This window comes from Phyllostomus discolor, chromosome 1 (genome assembly GCF_004126475.2).
Source record: "Phyllostomus discolor isolate MPI-MPIP mPhyDis1 chromosome 1, mPhyDis1.pri.v3, whole genome shotgun sequence".
In the NCBI taxonomy this organism is placed as follows: Eukaryota; Metazoa; Chordata; class Mammalia; order Chiroptera; family Phyllostomidae; genus Phyllostomus; species Phyllostomus discolor.
In genome coordinates, this window is record NC_040903.2 from 37,463,553 (window position 1) to 37,483,277 (window position 19,725).

General features: G+C 36.8%; 1 protein-coding gene across 24 annotated transcripts in view; it reads left to right on the forward strand.

The window, feature by feature from the left end:
* The window catches only part of ADGRL3 (adhesion G protein-coupled receptor L3), a 755,368-nt gene that overhangs the window by 290,119 nt on the left and 445,524 nt on the right, over positions 1-19,725 (forward strand). For 23 of the 24 annotated variants that reach the window (XM_036021098.1, XM_036021052.1, XM_036021045.1 and 20 more), the window contains one exon: positions 641-844. The exons of the other annotated variant lie outside the window; for it this stretch is intronic. In XM_036021098.1, the coding sequence (XP_035876991.1) occupies positions 641-844 (204 nt within the window). The remainder of the gene's footprint in view (positions 1-640; positions 845-19,725) is intronic. 24 annotated transcript variants of the gene reach the window in all.

The window sequence follows — 19,725 nt, forward strand, 5'->3', positions numbered from 1 at the left end:
ATGACAAAAATATGTGCCTATCCTTTTCACCTGAGTGTCCTTCACAGATTTTAATACAGTGTCTTCAAAAAATGTTAAAGGACCTGAAACATATAAATAAATATAAAACAATCCATGTAAGTGTAACAATACAACAAACAAAACAAAATAAAAAAAACAACCTCTCCAACCTTTTTTACCCCTTACCTTAAGAAGCTTTTTACCTAAAAATATTTAATTCAGTAACCAATATTTCTAGTTACATTTATTGATATGAATGCCCATAATTGACACAAATAGAATGCTGTGAATCTAAAAATATAGATAATGTTTTTATTTTTCAGGTAGCTTTTTCTGCTTTCAATAATTATTCTAATTTTCTAATCATTGTTAGGGATCAGGGTGAGGTTTTGGCTCACTTGAGATAGTGTTTAAGTAGAACATAACTACGCAGTCATTATCACACTAGGGACCAGGAGACATGATCTCTTCAGCTCCAGGTTTGTCTTAATGGGGCCTGGGGTGGCTGGTGTCTGGGGCCTGGGGCCTGAGGCCTGTGGAGTGCAGCTGAGAGTGGTCTGGGGAATAGGCTCTAGCAGGGCTCCTCTGAGGCTGTCCTGAGCTGAGTGGAGTCTGATGGTGCGCCCTGCGGTCCCCGCAGGTGCCAAGCACAATGAGCGACATCCAGCCCTCGCTGTTCCCCTGCGACATGCTGAGCGCAGCCCCAGCGGTGCGCTACCACCCAGACATCTCCTTCAGCAGCCAGCCGCAGAGCGCGCCACTGCTCATCGTGGACAAGGGCCCCGTGGAGCTACCAGAGGAGTTCGTGGTCCAGGTGCCCAAGGAGCCCAGATCCCAGCCCAAGGTGCGGCCACTGGTGGGGAAAGAGGGCTGGGGGTGGCTGGGCAGGGGCTCCTGGGAAGCTCAGCCCCAGGCAGTTCCCCTAATGTGTCTTTTCATGTATTTGTGGCTAATATTTGCACTTAGTTGTATCCTAGCCAGCTGTTTAAAAATGCATGCATGCTCTACATTCCAGCCTTATCGTTATATCAAAATGTTGACCTTCAATTGGATTTGAAATATCTTTCCATTATCACAGGAAATTTAAAATTACTTTAAGTGATAATTTCAACTCTTGTCGAATTTGAATGGTTGTAAAATACAGGTTTTAACATTTCTGGTTATCTGCTTGTTTGAAAAAAAAAACTCATCACTGGAACCTACCAGAATTTGAGATGATGATGAAAACATCTTGGTTAGGAATTGTGTAAGCAGTTAAAGCATAAAACCTTATAGAAAAGTGATGGTTATAGAAGCTAGCTAATTTTCTTGTGGACATGGTGGAAGTGCCTTGTTAGTAGGGTCGTCTCTGCAGTTGGCCAGTGCAGGGAGTGCCATGCAGCCCATGAATCTCCACCAGACAATGTTACATGTTTACACAAAATTCAACACTATTTCCCCCTCAATATTTCATATTTTATTTTATCCATGATATTTAGGCAATGTAACTTTTATTTCTCTTGTTAAACCCTATACAGTCACTTTCATTTCTCTATTTTAACCCCAGGAAATAGTAGGTCAAAAGTAGGTTTACAGTTGTTCATATGGAAAAAATAGTACAATAATTAATACATAATAACACAAGAATAAACTTTGTTTCGTGTACGCACAACTGTAAACTGACATTTGCCCTCCATATGTAATTACATATAATATGGAATATACGAAGTCTCTCCAGATGTATATAACCATGTAATATGAAAAATAGAGACATTTATTGAAGAAGATACAAGATATAGGAAACATTGTACAAAGGACAATGATGCCTCAGTCCCCTTCAAAGTAGGCACCTTGGGACCTCACACAGTTTTCCCAGTCACCATCAGCTGCCCTGTCGTATTTTCCTGAATCTCATCAACAGTCTGAAATCTCTTCCCTTTCAAATGTTATTTTAATTTTGGGAAAAGCAAGAAGTCACAGGGTGCCCAGAAGTCTGGGCTGTAGTGGGGTTGAGTCACCTAGGTGAGTTAATGTTTTGCTAAAAAGCTCTGCACAAGATGTAATGCATGAGCAGGTGCATTGTCGTGATGAAGCTGCCAATCAGCAGTTGCCTATGGCTGTGGCCTTCTAAATCATCTGAGTAGTTTCTGCAGAGGACTGTTCAAGCTTAATGCAAAATTTGATGCAGATCTGTTGTTGTACTTGCTCAGTCATTTTGAATGCACAGCCACCATCTGATGCACCATCTGATACCATATTATGTCATCTTATATGTAAAATTTTCTTTGTGTTATCTATAACATGATAAAGGCTAGGAATCATTTGGGTTGTTGAACCATAAATATCAAATCTTGTCCCCAAACTCAGTCACCTCTCCTATTCCATAATTTCCTCAAGGGGCTATACAAGACATACTGGCAAAAGAATGTGAAATGCCATAATAGTAGTTGAGTTTCTAAGCTCCATTGGAGAATTCTCTGATAAAACAGGTTGGAATACTTTGCTTCAGTTCAGATCCTAGGGAAGTTGATGCATCATAAATCCACTTGAGATTTAAGAGACCAGTAAGATTTAAACCTGACTCTTCAATTACTGCAACCACATAAAAAGAGTAGATCTATGGGAAACCTCGCACTCACTCTGGCTCTGTCCACTCAGTGACACTCATTTGATGGCCTAGAACCTTTCTGTTCAGATTAGCATTTCTTTCTTGGTGGTGATGATTGGGGTAGGGGGCAATGGGGGTGGGTACATATACACCCACAGAAGCATGTAGAAATGGCTCCTATGTGTTCTGATAATTAATACGAATTCTTTAAGAACTTCATTGTCTGTTCTTTTCTGCTTTCCATTTCATATTACCATGTCAAACCTGAAATTCTCAGAATTGGGTGTAGTTATATGTTTCCCAGAATGTGCTTCCACAATGACAAAGTTTTCATCATGATATTCCCTTTTGATTTATATTATAAAATAATAATATAAAATTAACATTAATTAATTTACTCCAATGCACATTCACTCATCACAACTTCTAGCACTAGTGGAGTAGAAAGAAGGAAAGAAGTTTGATTTTTGAGTAGATGTTATAAGTATTTAAATCAGCAACTAACATTAATACACACACACACCCCCTACCTGATGGCAATTCTGTCTTGTGAAAACATTAAGAATATTGGCCAATTAGAATAGTTTTTCCCTATAGAACTTTTACTAAGTAGTTGGCTGAATTTAGGTGTTCCCCAACTTTTAAAGCTTAATAAGACTTTTCTGAATTATGAACTTTTGCTTTTGCAATGTATGAGGAAGGTGGCAATATAATAATGGGTTATGAATTATGTTATCTATCAATTTAAAAATGGGAAAATTATATTCTGTTTTGGACAGACATGGAAATGAGGGTCCAAGGCAACCTTCATTTGATCTCATAACTGGACTCTGAGGTAAATGTGATTTAAAAGGAACCAACAGAATCATGTTAATCTGTTGTGATGAGACAACACTTTTTGAAAGTTGCATTTGTGAAAAACTAATTTTATCAGTGAGACAGAGGCAACTGAAGGTCATCTTTGAGTGCTTCATAGAAAAAACAAAGAAGAATGAGAAAATATTACAGGGACATAATCTTTCTTAGTATAGAGGATGGTGTACACAGCTAGAGTGCTTGGTCAGGTATTAAAAGTGAAATTGAAATAAGAGCTACCACATTATCTTGAGCTTTTCAAATTGAAAAGACATGGAAGAATGCAGACAAGAAAATGTCAGTAAACTCCATTTTCCTCCTTCCTCCGCTCCACACTTCTCAAAACAAAAACAACTGTCTGTTCTAGAAACAAAATACTTTAAGACACAGCAAACTCAGAAATACATATAAATAGTAAAAACTGATATTAATAAATGTGACTGAAAAATAACATTGATTACTAGTAATTTAAAAGATGTTAACCTCTGTTTGTTCTATAGAGAGCCAAGCAAGCAAGGAAGAAATCCAACAAAAACAGCCATAACAACAAAAACAGCCGTAACAACATAACATAACAAAAACACTTATATTGGTTTGAAATTACTCTTTGCCCATTTTCCCCTTTATATTCATTTGACTCCAGATAGCTAATAGTAGTTCTTGAGAGTTAATGAGTGTTTAGATTCATAGGAATTAGGGCTTCATAGCAGAGCAGCAAAACATAAAGAATGAAAAAAAAAAAAAACATTGGTCTCAGAAGACGTTTCTCCTTAGCATATTAAAGCAGAAGGAAGTCTGAGGGCAGATTGCCCAGTTAATGACTAGATATCAAGACTTCCTTGAAGCCAAAGGAATGTTAATGTGTTTTTTATCAGCACTTTCCTTGCTTTAATTGTGATTTTCATGCAGATGCATAAAAGGTTCATTGAGATGATCTACAAATAACTCTCCTGCAAGCCACACAGAGAGTGTACAGGGTTCCTACAAAGTGTTCTCTCAGAATACAGCTAAAGCATTCCAATCCTGACAAGTCATAAACTCTACCTCTTGCAGGAGCCAAAACGCTTTTCCAAGGGGCTTTTGCATTCTGTCAGTTCTTTGGAGAATCACATCAAACTCTACAATCAATATTTTTCCCATTTACCCCAATTTCTGGGTTCTTAAGTTTATAGATGGGAATGCTTTTATGATAATTATAAGCAAGGGGGAAACTCCATTTGTTTTTTTATTACTTTACACAAAAGTCAGCTGTTGAATTATTAAATAGTAGAAGTCCCTTCATTTAGTTTTGTTCTCATTTATCATTTTTAACAACGTTGGACTGAGTGCAGATGCACATTAGGTACTGCACTAAGTGCCAGGAAGACAAAGATGGAGAATTCACAAACTTTGGATCCCTCAGTGTGTATGGGGAGACAAGAAGACTACGGTGTGGCAAATTCTTGCTAAGGGATACCTCTCCCTTGCATTCCAACAGGCAAGAGCCATGTTTGTAAATGGTAGTTAACAGTAGCTTGTGTGTATGTGTGTGTGTGTGTGTGTGTGTGTGTGTGTTTTAGGGGGGAGTGCTCAGAGTAGGAACTGTGTTGTAAGAATACAGAATTCTCATGGGAATGTAAGGAACTCAAGTCCTGGACCTTGAGTATCAGTAAATAATATCAAGAAATCATTCCCCAACATTTGCCCCAGAAAGGGGTCTAATTCTTCTTTGGTTCTCTAACTTTCTATCAGGTTTCATTGCTCCTTTAGAATCGTCTGTCACCCCCAATGCACAACCCTCCTCTTGATACCAACCACCAATTGGCATCCTTCTTGCCTTTAGTTTACATTTCCAATACAGAGAGTTTAATCCCCATTAGGTTAGGTCAGTATCCCTGAGTTTACTCTTAATGTCACTGGCCATTTCATGACCTACATCCACACAGAAGCAATTGTGTAGCAAAGAAGCAATACCAGGAGTACCTGGCTATTTCAGAGGCTGAGTGTAGAATACTATGGAGGGAATATCTACCAGTTCTGGAGGGTCAGAGAAAGTACTACTTAATATAAACTGAAAACTAAACTGTGACCTGACAGGCAATAGTACTCAGCCAAGTACAGAAGTAGAAGAAAGATACTATTATAGATAGAGGAACCAGTAGCAAAAAATGCCTAGTTCGGTATTTGGAGCATAGAAGTCCAAAGGATGACGTCTAGACATTAGTACAGAATGATCTTGAGAAGTAATCAGGGATATGATCAGCATGGTATTATATAACATCATGACGAGTTTGGAATTTTTCTGGTGGTAACAAGGGAATAATTAAATTATTCTTAGAGGAATAAGCAAAGAATGATCTCCTGCCTAGATTTGAAGAATGAACTAGAGGTTTCAAGACTGGAAGATAGGGAGGTTATTCTATTGACATAGATAAAAAAGGATGGTGGTCCTGCCTTAAGGAGTGAAGTACATTACTGATAATGAGGACCAAGTGAAAAGAGTTAGAGATTCATTGGGTATGTGAGTAAGAGAGAGGAAAAGTCCAAAAAGGACAACCAAGTTTCTGGCTGGAGTGATTGCGTGATGAGTGATAATAGCACCTACTCAGATAAGAAAAGCAAGAGGAGACAGAAAATGAGGGTAAGGAACGATGGTATTGTTTCCATTTATAAATGACTCACTCAACATACTCCTCTCAGCAGAAACTCAAATTTCTGATCCCAAATTTAAGAGCACATAACTTAAATACAGTATACAAATCTGAAAAAAATAAAAATGTTATTTGTTGGGCATAAGTTATTCATAAAAGAGGAAAATGTTATTACTACTCTTTGATCATTCTATTTTGGCTTAGGTGTGATAAGCTATTCTGTAACAAAAGAGTATCTGCTAGAATTTTCATTCAATCTTTTTTTGTACTTTTCAGTATGTTGAAAGAAATCTTACTGTAAAGTATGTCTACTTGCATTATATACTTTTCAATACTATAAAAAGAAGAGAAATTGAACAAGGTTAAGATAGTTGAGCTGCCGGACTAGATATATTTGGCATTGATTTAATTCTCAGTAGAATCTTGCATGTAACAATTTGGAAAGAAGCTGGAAAGTAATCGTCTCATATTTACACTCATTAACAATGTAACATAGCACACATTTTAATAAAATAATAACAAAAATAATCTTTATATGTCTTTTTAAGAGCGCCTCAAAGAGGAATCTTGACTGATACAACTTTTGCCTAATTAAAAATAATTGTTAAAATACCTATATCCTTTGAAGACATTGTAAAGCAATGCATTATCTTAAAGACATGGTTAATGTTCTCATTGGTTAAGAGTCTAGGAAATGAAAGTTGAACTAAAAAATAAGCACTTTTATACATCAACAAACAACAAATGTTGAGGATGTGGAAAAAAAGAAATGCTATTCTGCTGTTGGTGGGAATGCAGACTTGAGCAGCTACTGTGGAAAAATATGGAGAACCTCAAAAAATTAAAATCAGAACTTCCTTTTAGCCCAGTGATTCCACTCCTGGGAATGTATACCAAGAATCCCAAAACACCGACACACACACACACACACACACACACACGTGCACCCAAACTTCATAGCAGCATTTACAATCGCCAAGATCTAGAGGCAGCTCAAGTGTCCATCAGTACATGAGTGGATGAAATGGCTGTTGTGCATTTTCAAGATGGAATGTTACACAGCAGTAAAAGAGAAGAAACTCTTACCTTGTTGTGACAGCATGGATGAACCTGGAGAATATTATACTAAATGAAATGAGTCAGTCAGAGGAAGACAAATACCACATGATCTCACTTATATGTGGAATCTAATGAAGATAATAAACTACCAAGCAGAATAGAAACAGGAGCATAAAAACATAGAACAGAAAGGTGATGTCCAGAGGGCGGGGGGTGGGGGGGACTGGATGAAAGATAGTGAAGGGATTAACCAAAGAATATTTATGCATGACTCATGGACACAGACAATGACAAGGGGGTTGACTGAGGGAGGGGAGATGGGGCTGGGGGGAGTGGGGAAGGGGAGAAAAAGCAGGTACAATCATAGTTGCATCATCAATAAAAAATAAAAATAAGCAATTTTAGAGTTGCAGATCTAAGACAACAATTGCAGAACTCACTTAATTGTACACATAAACGTGTTATAATAAACTGATAGAGCCAGGGAAGGGGTGGCAACGTGCATTTGTTGGATTACTGGTAACACAATGATTTGGGAATGGACCCAGTTCTTTTTTATACTGTGTGAACTCACCAATATTACTGTGTAAGTCATGGACACTGGGATGAATGAAGAACAGGGAGAGGTCAATGCATGGTGCTTTAAGACTGATCCCCCTGAACACATACACACAGTAAAGAAGATTAGTAGGCAACACGTTTTCTCTGACTTCAGACCACACCCCCACATGTCTTGTCCTTTAGCTCCAAGGAAGTTCTGTTAATTTGCTAGACAAACCATAGCCCTTTTCTTCTAGATCTTTGGCAAATTATATTGTCTTTGCTGATTGGAATGTTCTGTACTACCTGGGACCTCTTCAGCCTAGCTAAAAAATTGCTACAGGTTGAATTGGGTTGGTTTTCCTCCACTTTCACCCATCCCTAGATCTGCTCTTGACAGAACAATTTCTAATTTCCCCCTGATTCTGAATTAGAGTGGCCTGAAACTTGTGTGTATACATGATGAAAACAGTTTATCTTTACTTCCTTCTGGCTTTTTATAGTTTCATATGATGTAGTTGATTATTACTGAAACATCTGAGACTTTGTTACTCTTAATATATTTTTATTGGAGTCATTTATATTGGCTTTGATGAGTTAAACTTGTGGTATATTCTTATGTTCTTACTCCCAAATTTTTGGAAAAGCTGGTTCTTTTTGTGTTAATACATTATAGTCTGAAGTGTGTAGGTGAAGTCTAGGAATTTATGGGGAGGTAAGGAGATGAAAGAACTTGTAACAGAAGAACAGAGATTAATGTTGCTATAGCAATGGACAACCTTCTGTTTTACAAGGTCAGTTTTTTTGATGTAACTTACTGTAAGAGAATAATATAATGTGGCCTTCAAAGTGCTTATTCACTTCTTGGTTTATATGACAATATAATATTATTTCAGATAAAAGCCCCTATTCATATTTATTGGTATCATTCAGAGAGGTTTGACAGTCTATGCAAAATGGCAGGTCTAATTGATATGCAAAATACATTCTTTGCACATCACTCCTAAAACTGTAATGTACATTTAGGGCCTTATATTTTCATGTGAGAAAAATTATAATAGGCACCTATGGAAGTAAAGTATTGAGGTTAAAAAAAACCTTTGCAGTCCTAAACGTGATTTTAAAGCATTTTTTAAGCATCTTGTTTTTTTTCCCAAAAGGCATAAATATCAGAATGATGTATCCAATTGAAAACAATGTATTAGTGAGTTTGACCTTCAAGTACTTACAGAAAAATGTGGTAAACTCTTTGGTTTCTATTGGCATAAATTACAAATTATTTTCCCTCTCTATCTGAGAAGTATTTGAGCAGCTTTTCAAAATGATATGGGAATTATATTTTTCATCATTACATTTTTCTTGTTACAAAGAATATGAATAATGGAAAATAAATGTTAAACTTTGACATTTCAGCCAAAAATATTTTATTTCCTTGATTTAATTAGGAGTGTGTTGCAGGTTGTTCCCTTAATTATCTGTCACATGCTGATAATTGTATATATGTTCCAAAGGAGCACATTTTAAATTCCTAGTGACAGACACTTTTCAGAATCAGTTAGTTAATTACTAGGAAATTCCTTCCCTTTTCTTCTGTTTCCTTCCAATTCAATCAATGTGTGGTAAGAAAACAGACCTGAAGTATATCCAATGAAGAGAGGAAACTTCTATTATATTTATAGAAGCCTTAACACCATATTAAGATGAAAGGGGAAAGGAAAGGAAGGTATTGTTGTACATATAAAATCATACTTTGGTAGGTAGGCTTATATCTGTGTTATTAGATTTTGTATTATTCATAGAGGGCTACAGTGCAGAAAAGCAGGCATTTGGGCAGAAACTCTATCTTGCATAACATATGTATAGTTAACTAAACTGATGATGCTTTTCATTAATTATTACTACTTAGGAAACTATTTTTTTCAGTGATTAGATACATCTTTAATTCTTTACTGTTCTGTTTTTACTGCTACAGAGAAAGCAGTAATGTAGAATTGAATTACTGTATGAAATTCAGGGTTGGAGAGATTCATAGCTTTACTGTTTATTAACTGTCTTAACCAAGGCCAGGAGCTTACATTTTCAAAACCTATTTTTTTAAGATTTTATTTATTTATTTATTTTTGGAGAGGGAAGGGAGGGAGGAAGAGAGAGAGAAACATTGATGTGCGGTTGCTGGGGGCCATGGCCTGCAACCCAGGCATGTGCCCTGACTGGGAATCGAACCGGCAACACTTTGGTTCACAGCCCATGCTCAATCCACTGAGCTACTCCAGCCAGGGCTCAAAATCTTTTTTTTATCCCATCTGTATCTGGGATAATAGAAGTACTTATATCATTGTTGTGATCATTAAGCATCATATATTGATTTATTAAATATAATTAAGCATTTAGTTCTTAAGACCTAGTTAGCATTTCCTATAACCATATACTACCCCTACCCCCACCCCTTTTGGCTTTTTGTTTTATAATAATCATACAAGAGATATATAGTGGATGGTCTATAAAAAATGTTTATTGAATTTATTTAGTTACTGTTAAATGTTTCTTTTTAGTTTTGGGATGAGACAAGCAACATTCTTTTTTCTTTCTTTTTATTGAGTTTATATGGGAAGCACTGGTTAACAAAATACACAGGTGTCAGGTGCACAGTTCTACAACACATCATCTGCATGACTGTCCTTGTATTTACCACCCAAAGTCATGTCTCCAGTCCATCACCACTTATCCTCCCTATACCCTTCCCCACCTGCCCCCAACCACCCTCCCCACAGCACTCACCACACCATTGTCCATGTTCATGGGTTTTTGAGACAGACTCATACACTCAGACCAACAGCTGTCATGGGTGGAGAGTGGGCTGCTGCGGGGGATGGAAGGATACAGCAAAAAAGAAAAAAAAAGGAGAAAAGCAATGTTCTAAAGTGCTGCCTTTATATTTTGGGCACATTCATGCATTCATAGCTTGGGTAAGTGAACATTGTGTATAAATGGTTAGGAGAGAAAATAACTCAATTTAGTTCACATATTTGTTTTACCTATAATGTACACAGAATGCTCTATGAGGCTGTTTGTTTCCTCAAGGAATTACAGTCTGCTATTCTTGGCAGAGAGAATAGCCAAACCAGTATGCATTTGACTCTGACTTGGTGAAATGTGGTCTCATGCAAGTGCTGTGTGTAGTACTTTAAAGAAGGAGGAAGTGGCATTCTCAGTGTGGGGTGGGGATAGGGAAGAGGGGAGGATAAGATGGCATCTTCACTAACTCTTAAAAAATCCCTAGGTTCCTTTATGAGCATAGATGGGAGATGCTGGAGGAAGGAGGATGTTCTATAATTGAATTATATGTGAACAAATTTATAGTTGGGGAAAATTATGACATTTTCATCAGACAGTGAATAGTTTAGTTTAACCAACAATAAGAACATGAAGAATGAAATAGTGTGGGTGGAGGTTGCAAAGGTAGGTTGTAGCTATTTTATCAAGGGTCTTAAATGTCAGGGTGAGACTTCATACATAATTTTGTCTGTGTTTGGGACTCTGGAAGCTCCTGATCAGAGTTGCAGTTTAGAACCTGTGGAGATTATGTGGGGAATTTTAGGGTAGGGGGGACTTGAAAGTGGAGAGATCAGTTAGGTTATTGCCGTAGGGCAGAAAGTAATGAGTGCCTGAGCCAGGGAGATAGCGATGGGATGGAAAGGAGAGGGGTGATGTGAGAAATGTACAGAGACTGAATCTGCAGTGCTTGGCTACTAATTGGATGTAGGAAGTGAGGATGAGGGAAGAATCAAAGATGCCTAGGTGACTGGGTGGTACCATTCACAGAACTAGAATTCAAGAAGAAGCTTTGGTTTTAGGGGGAAAGATGATAAATTTGGCCCAGGAAATACTGAGTTAGAGGTGTAAATATGTAGCATACTCTTATATATGAATCTAAATATCAAGAGAAGTTAGAAATTTTTAGCATAATGATGATAAGTGAAGCCACTGAGTTTTATGAGATTGCTAACGCAGAGAAGAGAATGAGCATACCCTTACCTTTAGAGAAGGCAAAGTATGAGCCACAGAAGGTGTTGGTACATTTGGTAAATTGAAAGGGAGTCCCAAACTTGTCTTATGCTTTTTCTCTTTAGCAGCCTCTGCTAATGCTAATCCATATAACATTCATACATATGTAGTAAGATAATGACAGAGCATAAGAAAGTGAAAGTGTTTTTGATTCTCAATGATAAATTAGTGATGCAGTGATCTTTCTCAAATGCTCTATATATAAATAGAGCAATTAATATGGGTTTGGGTTTATGAGAATATACGATGGTGTTGAAAAAATATGACTAAGTTTAGTGAATTTCTTCTATTTTTGAAATTTAAGTTCCCTGTTTCTTTATCATTGGTTAATTGTAAACTGTCAGGCTAAAGTAGTGTTGGCATGATCACTCATTAACAGTGTATAATATTTTAAAATATTCATTTCTGGGATGTTGTAATACTTTTTTTTGATCCTCATCTGAGGATATGTTTATTTATTTTAAAGAGAGAAAGGAAGGAAGGAAGGAAGGGAGGAAGGGAGGGAGGGAGGGAGGGAGGGAGGGAGGGAGGGAGGAAGGAAGGAAAAGAGAGAGAGAGAACCTTGATGTGAAAGAGAAATATCGATTGGTTGCCTCCTGTTCACACTCCAACACAGGATCAAACTCTCAATCTAGATGTGTCCTGACTGGGATCAATCCTGCATCCATGGGGTGTATGGGGCAACTTTCCAACCACCTGAATGACCCCACCAGGGCTACATTTTTAGATTAGTAGAAAAACACTGGGATGTTTTTGGATCAGACTTGGAAATTAACAATTAAACTAAATATTATATATTATAATAAACTTTAAGTGAATGGGTATAAATATCTTTATATATAGACTATAGCAAAATGTGAAGACTTGTTTAAATACTTAAGTCATTTTAAGATTTAAGAATTATACTATAGTAAAAATATCATTAATGATAAGTACATCAAACTAGCCTTGAAATATGAGAAAAATAAATTAACATTATTTGCACCATACTTTCTTAGCTGTAAAAATATTTATATCCACCTTAGTTTTTATTTTTAAAAGTAAATACATTAAGAGTTTCATTCTTTAAAAACTTAAGAATTCAAAAACAAATTGACTTTTTAAGTTTCTTAGAAACCATTAGTCATATAAAAGTAATTTATCTCCACAGTTTCATTTCTCAAAGGAAAATTATATACTTTATTTATCTATATTAAATAATATGATCATTTATAGCAATATAAAATAATGTGATTATTTATAATTATAAGATATTATTTGAATGGCCTATGCAGATATCTATTTATTTCTTACTGATGTTTTTATTTTTGTTTTCAGATTTGTTTATCATCCTAAAATAAACATCTATGACAACATAGCATTGTTGAAGAGCTACTTGTATGAGATCTGTTTTTGTATTTACCTCATTTTTAGTTGACCTGCATATATATGGTCCATACCCATAGGCTTACCTATAATTACAAGTATATGTGTGAGATTTTTAAAAAAGATTTTATTTATTTATTTGTGGAGAGAGAGGAAGGGAGGGAGAAAGAGAGACAGAAACATCAGTGCTTGGTTGCCTCTCATGTGGCCCCCACTGGGGACCTGGCCCACAACCCAGGCATGTGCCCTGACTGGGAATCAAACTGGTGACCCTTTGGTTCACAGCCTATGCTCAATCCACTGAGCTACACCAGCCAGGGCTATGTGTGAGATTTAAATGGCAGAATTGATTAGGTAACACATGAATAGAACTCCAGATGGAAATTCTGTTAAAGTCTTTTTTTGTGTTGTATTGTAGTTCAGAGAATGTGGAATTTTTGTAAGACGTTGCTGTCAATCAAAAAATTATTAATTGAAAATTTCAAGGCCTGTTTTTTGGCTTTTGTTTTTCATGCTACATAATTTCTTATTTATTTTTCCTTATAAGATTGTGATTTTGACTTCGAGTTATGGGGCCATGTGACAAAGGTGTTTTGTTAAGAGCATTGGTAGTCTTGTTCTCTGGCCCTGCCAGATTTAGCGGCTTCATCTCTTACAGTTCTCGTGCCCATGCCTTGTTCTGAAGATTGAACTACAGCAGTTAGTTGTCTTAGTTTGTGTTCTCATTACCATGCACTTCTTGCCTTTTTGTTGCTTTTCTAGCTCCAGGCCATATTTTAGTTCTTAGCACCTGGGGTATGAGGCAGTGTAATTTAGTAACCAGGAGGATGGTTTCTTGGACCAGAATGCCTAGCATTGAGTCCTGACTCCTCCACTTTCTAGATGTGTGATCTCTGTATGCTTCTCTCTTATTTTTCAAACAGGACTAATAACAACAACAGCTCACAGGGTTGTTCTATTAAAAGAGTTAATCCATATCAATTAAAAAATATTGTAGCATACAGTTAGCAATGTGCTAGTGAGTCTTATTTTTTTCTGTTCTACTTTATCCTAATATATTCTCTGGAGTCACTTCCTCTAGGGAGCCTTCCTTGATTCCTAGAGGCTGGGATAGGACAACACTATTATACTTTGTCTGTTTACTCATCTGGTTTCCTCCTTGGACTCTGTTTCAAAACAAAGGCTGTATCTTTCATCTTTAAATCCCAAGCACCTAAAATTGAGTATGCTGTGTGGAAGGTACTCAACATTTGTTGAATGAGCGTATTAATTTTTAATAGGATTTTTTTGAGATATGTGCTGTTGTGTGGGCATTTTTATCAATGAAATAATGGTGTCTACATAAATGACCAGGCATGCTGTAACAAAGGTCATTGAACGGAAAGGCTTGCAGAGCAAGATGCTAAGATTCTGGAATCATGTGGTTTATTTACTCAGGAGTGGGCTTGAAGCCCAGGAAAAAGCTATTGGGTAGGTATAAACAGTTAGTGTAGAGTCCATGGGATGGATGGATGACACTTTCTTAATTCTGTTTTGTTTGATGTTGCCATCTCCTGATTCATTCTCTGATGCATCAGTTATTTCTGCTGATGGTGTGGTTACCAATACCAGATAAGCAAGGAATCTCAATAGTAAAACCGGCTTACTTTGTTGGAGAGATGCAGGGACATGCACACCTGACCACAGCTGTATCCCACTGCTTAACAAGTGGAGCTGCTCTGGCTTCATCTTTGTTTCTCAAGCAGGTAACGTACAGGGTCAGAAAGCAGCCATAATGGATGTCACTAAAGAAGGCAGATTTAGGGATGAATAACTTGACCTAGAAGCTTTATGAATAGTGATTATATCCCTTTCTAGGTAACATTCTAATTTGTTCCATTTTTGTTATTGATATTCAGCAGACCTATGTTCATTTCTTTAATATGTCTGTGGGTTACTAACATACTCTCTATTCTTCATACATCTTCAGAATTCTGCCTGTGTCTCCCAGGTTACTTGCCTCTATAACATGTATATTTAATACCTAAGTTCTATCTATCCTATTTGTTTCTTATCTCTATAGCAGATTGAAGATTCTCCATTGAAACTGCAAATGCACATTGCACGTGTAATAGTTCAGCTAACCATATGTCCTGGTTTCCCCAGAGAGACCTAGTGCACACCTGTTGTCCTGCAGGCAGCCTCACTAGTGTCCTCTTTCATTCTCAAAAGCATCCTGATTTGGGTGATAATCTATATAGTCACCTCAGTATTAATCCACCATCTGCTACTTGTAAAACTGTGTGAATTGAGGTAAATCATATAATATCCCACCCATAACATTAGTGGACTGGCTGTTATTTGTAAAGCCCTTGCCAAATCTAAAATTCTTTGACACTTATGGAAAAAAAAATGTAAAGCTTTTTACTTTCTTGAGTCTATTCATGACTACTACCCTGAAGACAAGTGCCTTTTCCATTAAAAATAGATCTAAATACAAATTGCATATAAATGTATGCATTAACTACTTTGAGATGTGCAAAATTACAGTTTTAATTTATACTTGGGGCAACATATTTGAAACATTGTGTCCATAGTCTTTAAAGTTGAAAAACTAAAAGCACTTTTATTAATTTCTTTAAAAAGGGAGTATATTAAATAAAAGGCTTTTAAATCACTATATGTGGCTTTAAAAATATTTTATGGTTGTGAGTTCAACCTAGGCGTGTATTCCTTATCTGTACATTGAATTAAATAGTTGGCAAGGAATACTGGTTTCTGAGGAGGTAATGATTTTAGTTTTCATTATGATATATTTTCAGGTGTTCATGAGCCAGTTCTGTAGGGATTTTAAGGATGATAGGAATTCAAGTAAATAAGATATTTAGCAACAGATTTGGATATCACCTACAGAGGTGAAAAAAAATTACATAAATGTGTGAATTGTCCTGGAAAGGTTAGTGTAGATTTAGAGGGAAGGGAAGAAACTCTGGACAGCATTTCTATTTTTGAATGTTAGTTGTTCCCTGGGTCTTCCAAGTCTGACAATTAAAAAATCTTACCATAGAGTGACTGGGTTTGCTCCCTGCTCCAAAAAATGTTTTTCCAAGAATACATGGATGGCTGAATGTTATAATTTAGTGCAACATTGCTTATTTCCATTTTTTTAATGGCTAGAAAATTTCACAACTTGGTGTTGAGTTTGCTGAACACAGACCGTGTGGGTGGGATTAATATATTCAGTTGTTGTTTCAGTCCCCCTGCATCCTGCCTAGGTGATCTGATACTACTGGAAAAAAAAAAAAGTCACTGTCAGCCTGCTGCAGTACCACATCACTTTTCAAAAGAAACATCAAGAGATTTGAGCTTGGTGAAAACTTTCTTGTTTTTGTAGGTGTATGAAGAAACAGGAGTAATGAAAATTTATTAATCTTTGTATTATTGGCAGTTTCTAAGGATTATTAGTACAGATGGCAACACTTGGCACTTAGATGTGTTAGAGAACTTACCAAACTATCACATTACGATTAAGTATATGTGTGCCTTTTCCTCCTTACTTCATTATACATTTTTGAGAAGAGGAATTGTTTTTTTCTGGGGTTCTTAACATTATGGCTCATGGTACTTAATGGATATTTCTTTAATTTTGTATTAATTATAATGCAAATAGCAAAGTGTTTGTGATATGAAAGCAGTATATGAAAGTAAGAGTAGCTGATAAAGTATTGGCATGCTTGTATGGAGTATTCCTCATGAAGCTATTAAGGAAATAAAAGAAAATAAAATGCATGTGCATATTTGCACACATGTTCTTTCACGGGCCTGAATCTCAGTAAAATAATCAGGTGCTTTCCTTGCACTTCTGTCCTACAGGAGACCAGCTTTCTCCTAGTCTAACTAGTACTGGACTATAATGGCTGCTGTTTGACTTGTTTGCCTTTGGAGGCTGTTCATTAATTCCCTAGGGGCTGGGGCTGGGGCTGGGGCTGGGGGAGGACAGGGAGGAAACGTGAGTGTGTTGCATCATTCTGGGGCAGTCTCAGGGCTTCATTCAAGAACCTTGGTGGCTGCTGTGGTGAGGCATCCTAATTAAAGCGTTTCATTTCCTTTATTCAGCAAGAATTTACTATGCACCTATTGTGTGTAAATAAATGCCTCTATTTAGATAAACAATAGAAATCTGAAGATTTCACTTCTGACTGGGGGGGGGGTGCGGATTACGAACTAATGGATAAAATGTAAAATGAAGCCTACAGGAGAGCAGCCCTGATTGAAGTCATCATGAGGGATTTGAGATGCCTGTCAGGGTAGAATTCCCACGTGCCATGCACTCTCTAATTTTCTAATAGTACGCCTAATATTTATTTATGTCTGCACAGCTTTGCCCTTAGTAATTTCTGAGAAAAACAGACAGTTCTTTTTATGATGCTCTATATTTTTGTTAGCCAGTGAAAGGATTATTTTCACCTCCCATAACCCAACTGTAAAGTGTGGAATATAGTGTCTATGATTCAAATGAAAGTGATATGTTTTCTACCACATGCATATAAAGTAAGGAAAAGATCATTTTGGCTCTCTGAGTATATTACTTATTTCATTCAGTCTGTTTTACAATACTGAGCAGTTAACAAGCTAAAGCAAAATGTTTGGCAGACTTGATGATCTCTTCCCTTATGAGACATGTTGGAATTAGAAGGCCTACCCGAACTTACATGAAGGTCACCAGTTTGTCCTGAGTGTGTGAGGAGAGGATGCAGCCAGATATGCATGGCTGCGTCGAGAGAGGAAATGTCTTGCCTTTATAGCCACAGCAGCTCTTGTTTTATCTTGGAAGTTAGAATAAAAAGCTTGTGTGACTTGGGGTGGGAAAAAAGTTTATCAGCAAGCTCATTAATAACTTGGGACTCAGCTTTTCAAGTTACAATTAGCTGCTCAGCAGCTGTGACCTTCAAGAGCTACTCATTATTGTTCTCGATTGTTCACTCCCACCCTCGAGCTCTTTTCAGAAATAGTTTCTCTGACATCATTGACTCCAGGGGTCAGAGTGAGAAATGACTCTTCAAGCACTCATTTGTAAGTCTTGTTTCTGCAGGATGCTCTGCGTGTGCATGTGCATATATGTAAGGAATCTACTTGTTGGTAATGCCTCCGTGTAAATCCAGCTGTTTGGTCAGATCTCAATTAGGATGATGCCTTTTCGATACAGGGGCATTCCTGGGAGTAGCAAGGAGATTTAGTGGGACTCAAAAACAGAGTAAAACTGGTGATAATACAGGCTCTGTTTTATTTAGATGTTTCAACTAAAAGAAAAAAAATACACATGCTTGCCAAACTGTGTCACGCACTGTGTAGCATCTCAGCGGATCAGCAGGGATTTTAAACATGCTGTGTGCTTGGCATACACTGCAACCCAGAGAGAAAGTGGGGATTAGAGAAACTGTAGTGAAGTATGAAATGAAAGCTCAGCTGGAAAAGGAGGACTGGATTATGTTCAGTTTCTTTGCTTCAGTTCCTTTCGATATTAAGAACATGGGACTCTTAGGAAAAAGGGATGTGCTTTCTCAAGGTGTAGTGCATAATCTTTGTAATCTGAAAGGAGACTTAATTAGGAAAAAGCTATCTGTCAGAAAACAAAGAATGAGCAAATCAACAAGAAGGTTGATAGATTTTGTTATTGATAACGGGTTTTTTGGCAAATTGAGTCTCAGAATTATACCTTGTACTCTTTGGGAAGTCTTGTCAGTGTAACATATATATGATGAAGCTTTTAAAATGCAGCTTTGATGGTTTCCACCTAAAGTTTTGAACATGTGAAGTCATCATGATGTGATGAACAGAATCTCTGGATATAGGACAAGGCGTCCTGGCTTCTAATGCTGACTCATTTCTTTCCCAACCATGTGGACAGGACAGGATCTCGGCCCTGTGTGCTTCAGCATTCTCACCTGTGAAAATAATAAGATTAGCTTCGACTTGGATGATGTCAGATTCTTGGGAAACTACAATTTTTGAATTCATAATCTCTCAGAGCATTTCTCTGTCATCTTTACGTAAACTATCTGTCATTATTACTAGCCTGAGTGATTATGAGAATCATGGAATAATATTTTAAGTAAGTTTCAGAGGTCTCTTCTTTTGTTCTCCAACCTTAGCCTCTCCACTACCACCACAGTTTTTTGTTTGCCATGTTTAACACCTTCAAATGATTAGTTAGGTTACCTAGGTTTTTTTTGTCCTTATTTGTGAATTTTCTAATATATGATTTCTAAAGTATAGCTTTGCATTTTAATATCCAGTAAGATTCTCCTAGAAAAATAATTTTGTAATGAGAAAATTAAAACTGTTGTTAACACTTTCAGCAAAAAGTGGGTACAAATGAACAGCAACAGCAATAGCAATAGCTTATTTAAAATATATGTATCAGGTACTCTTTTTAAGCACTTCACCTGTGTTGACTTATTTAATCTTCATAACCAACCTAAGGTAGGAACCGTTATTGTTTCTTTCACAAATGAAGAAATTGAGGCACAACAAAACTAAATGACTTGTCCAAAATTATGGCAGAATTAGAATTTGAACTCAGGCAATCTGCCATGAAGTCTGAAATCTTTATCACTGTACTATATTTTAAAACTAATACTGAGT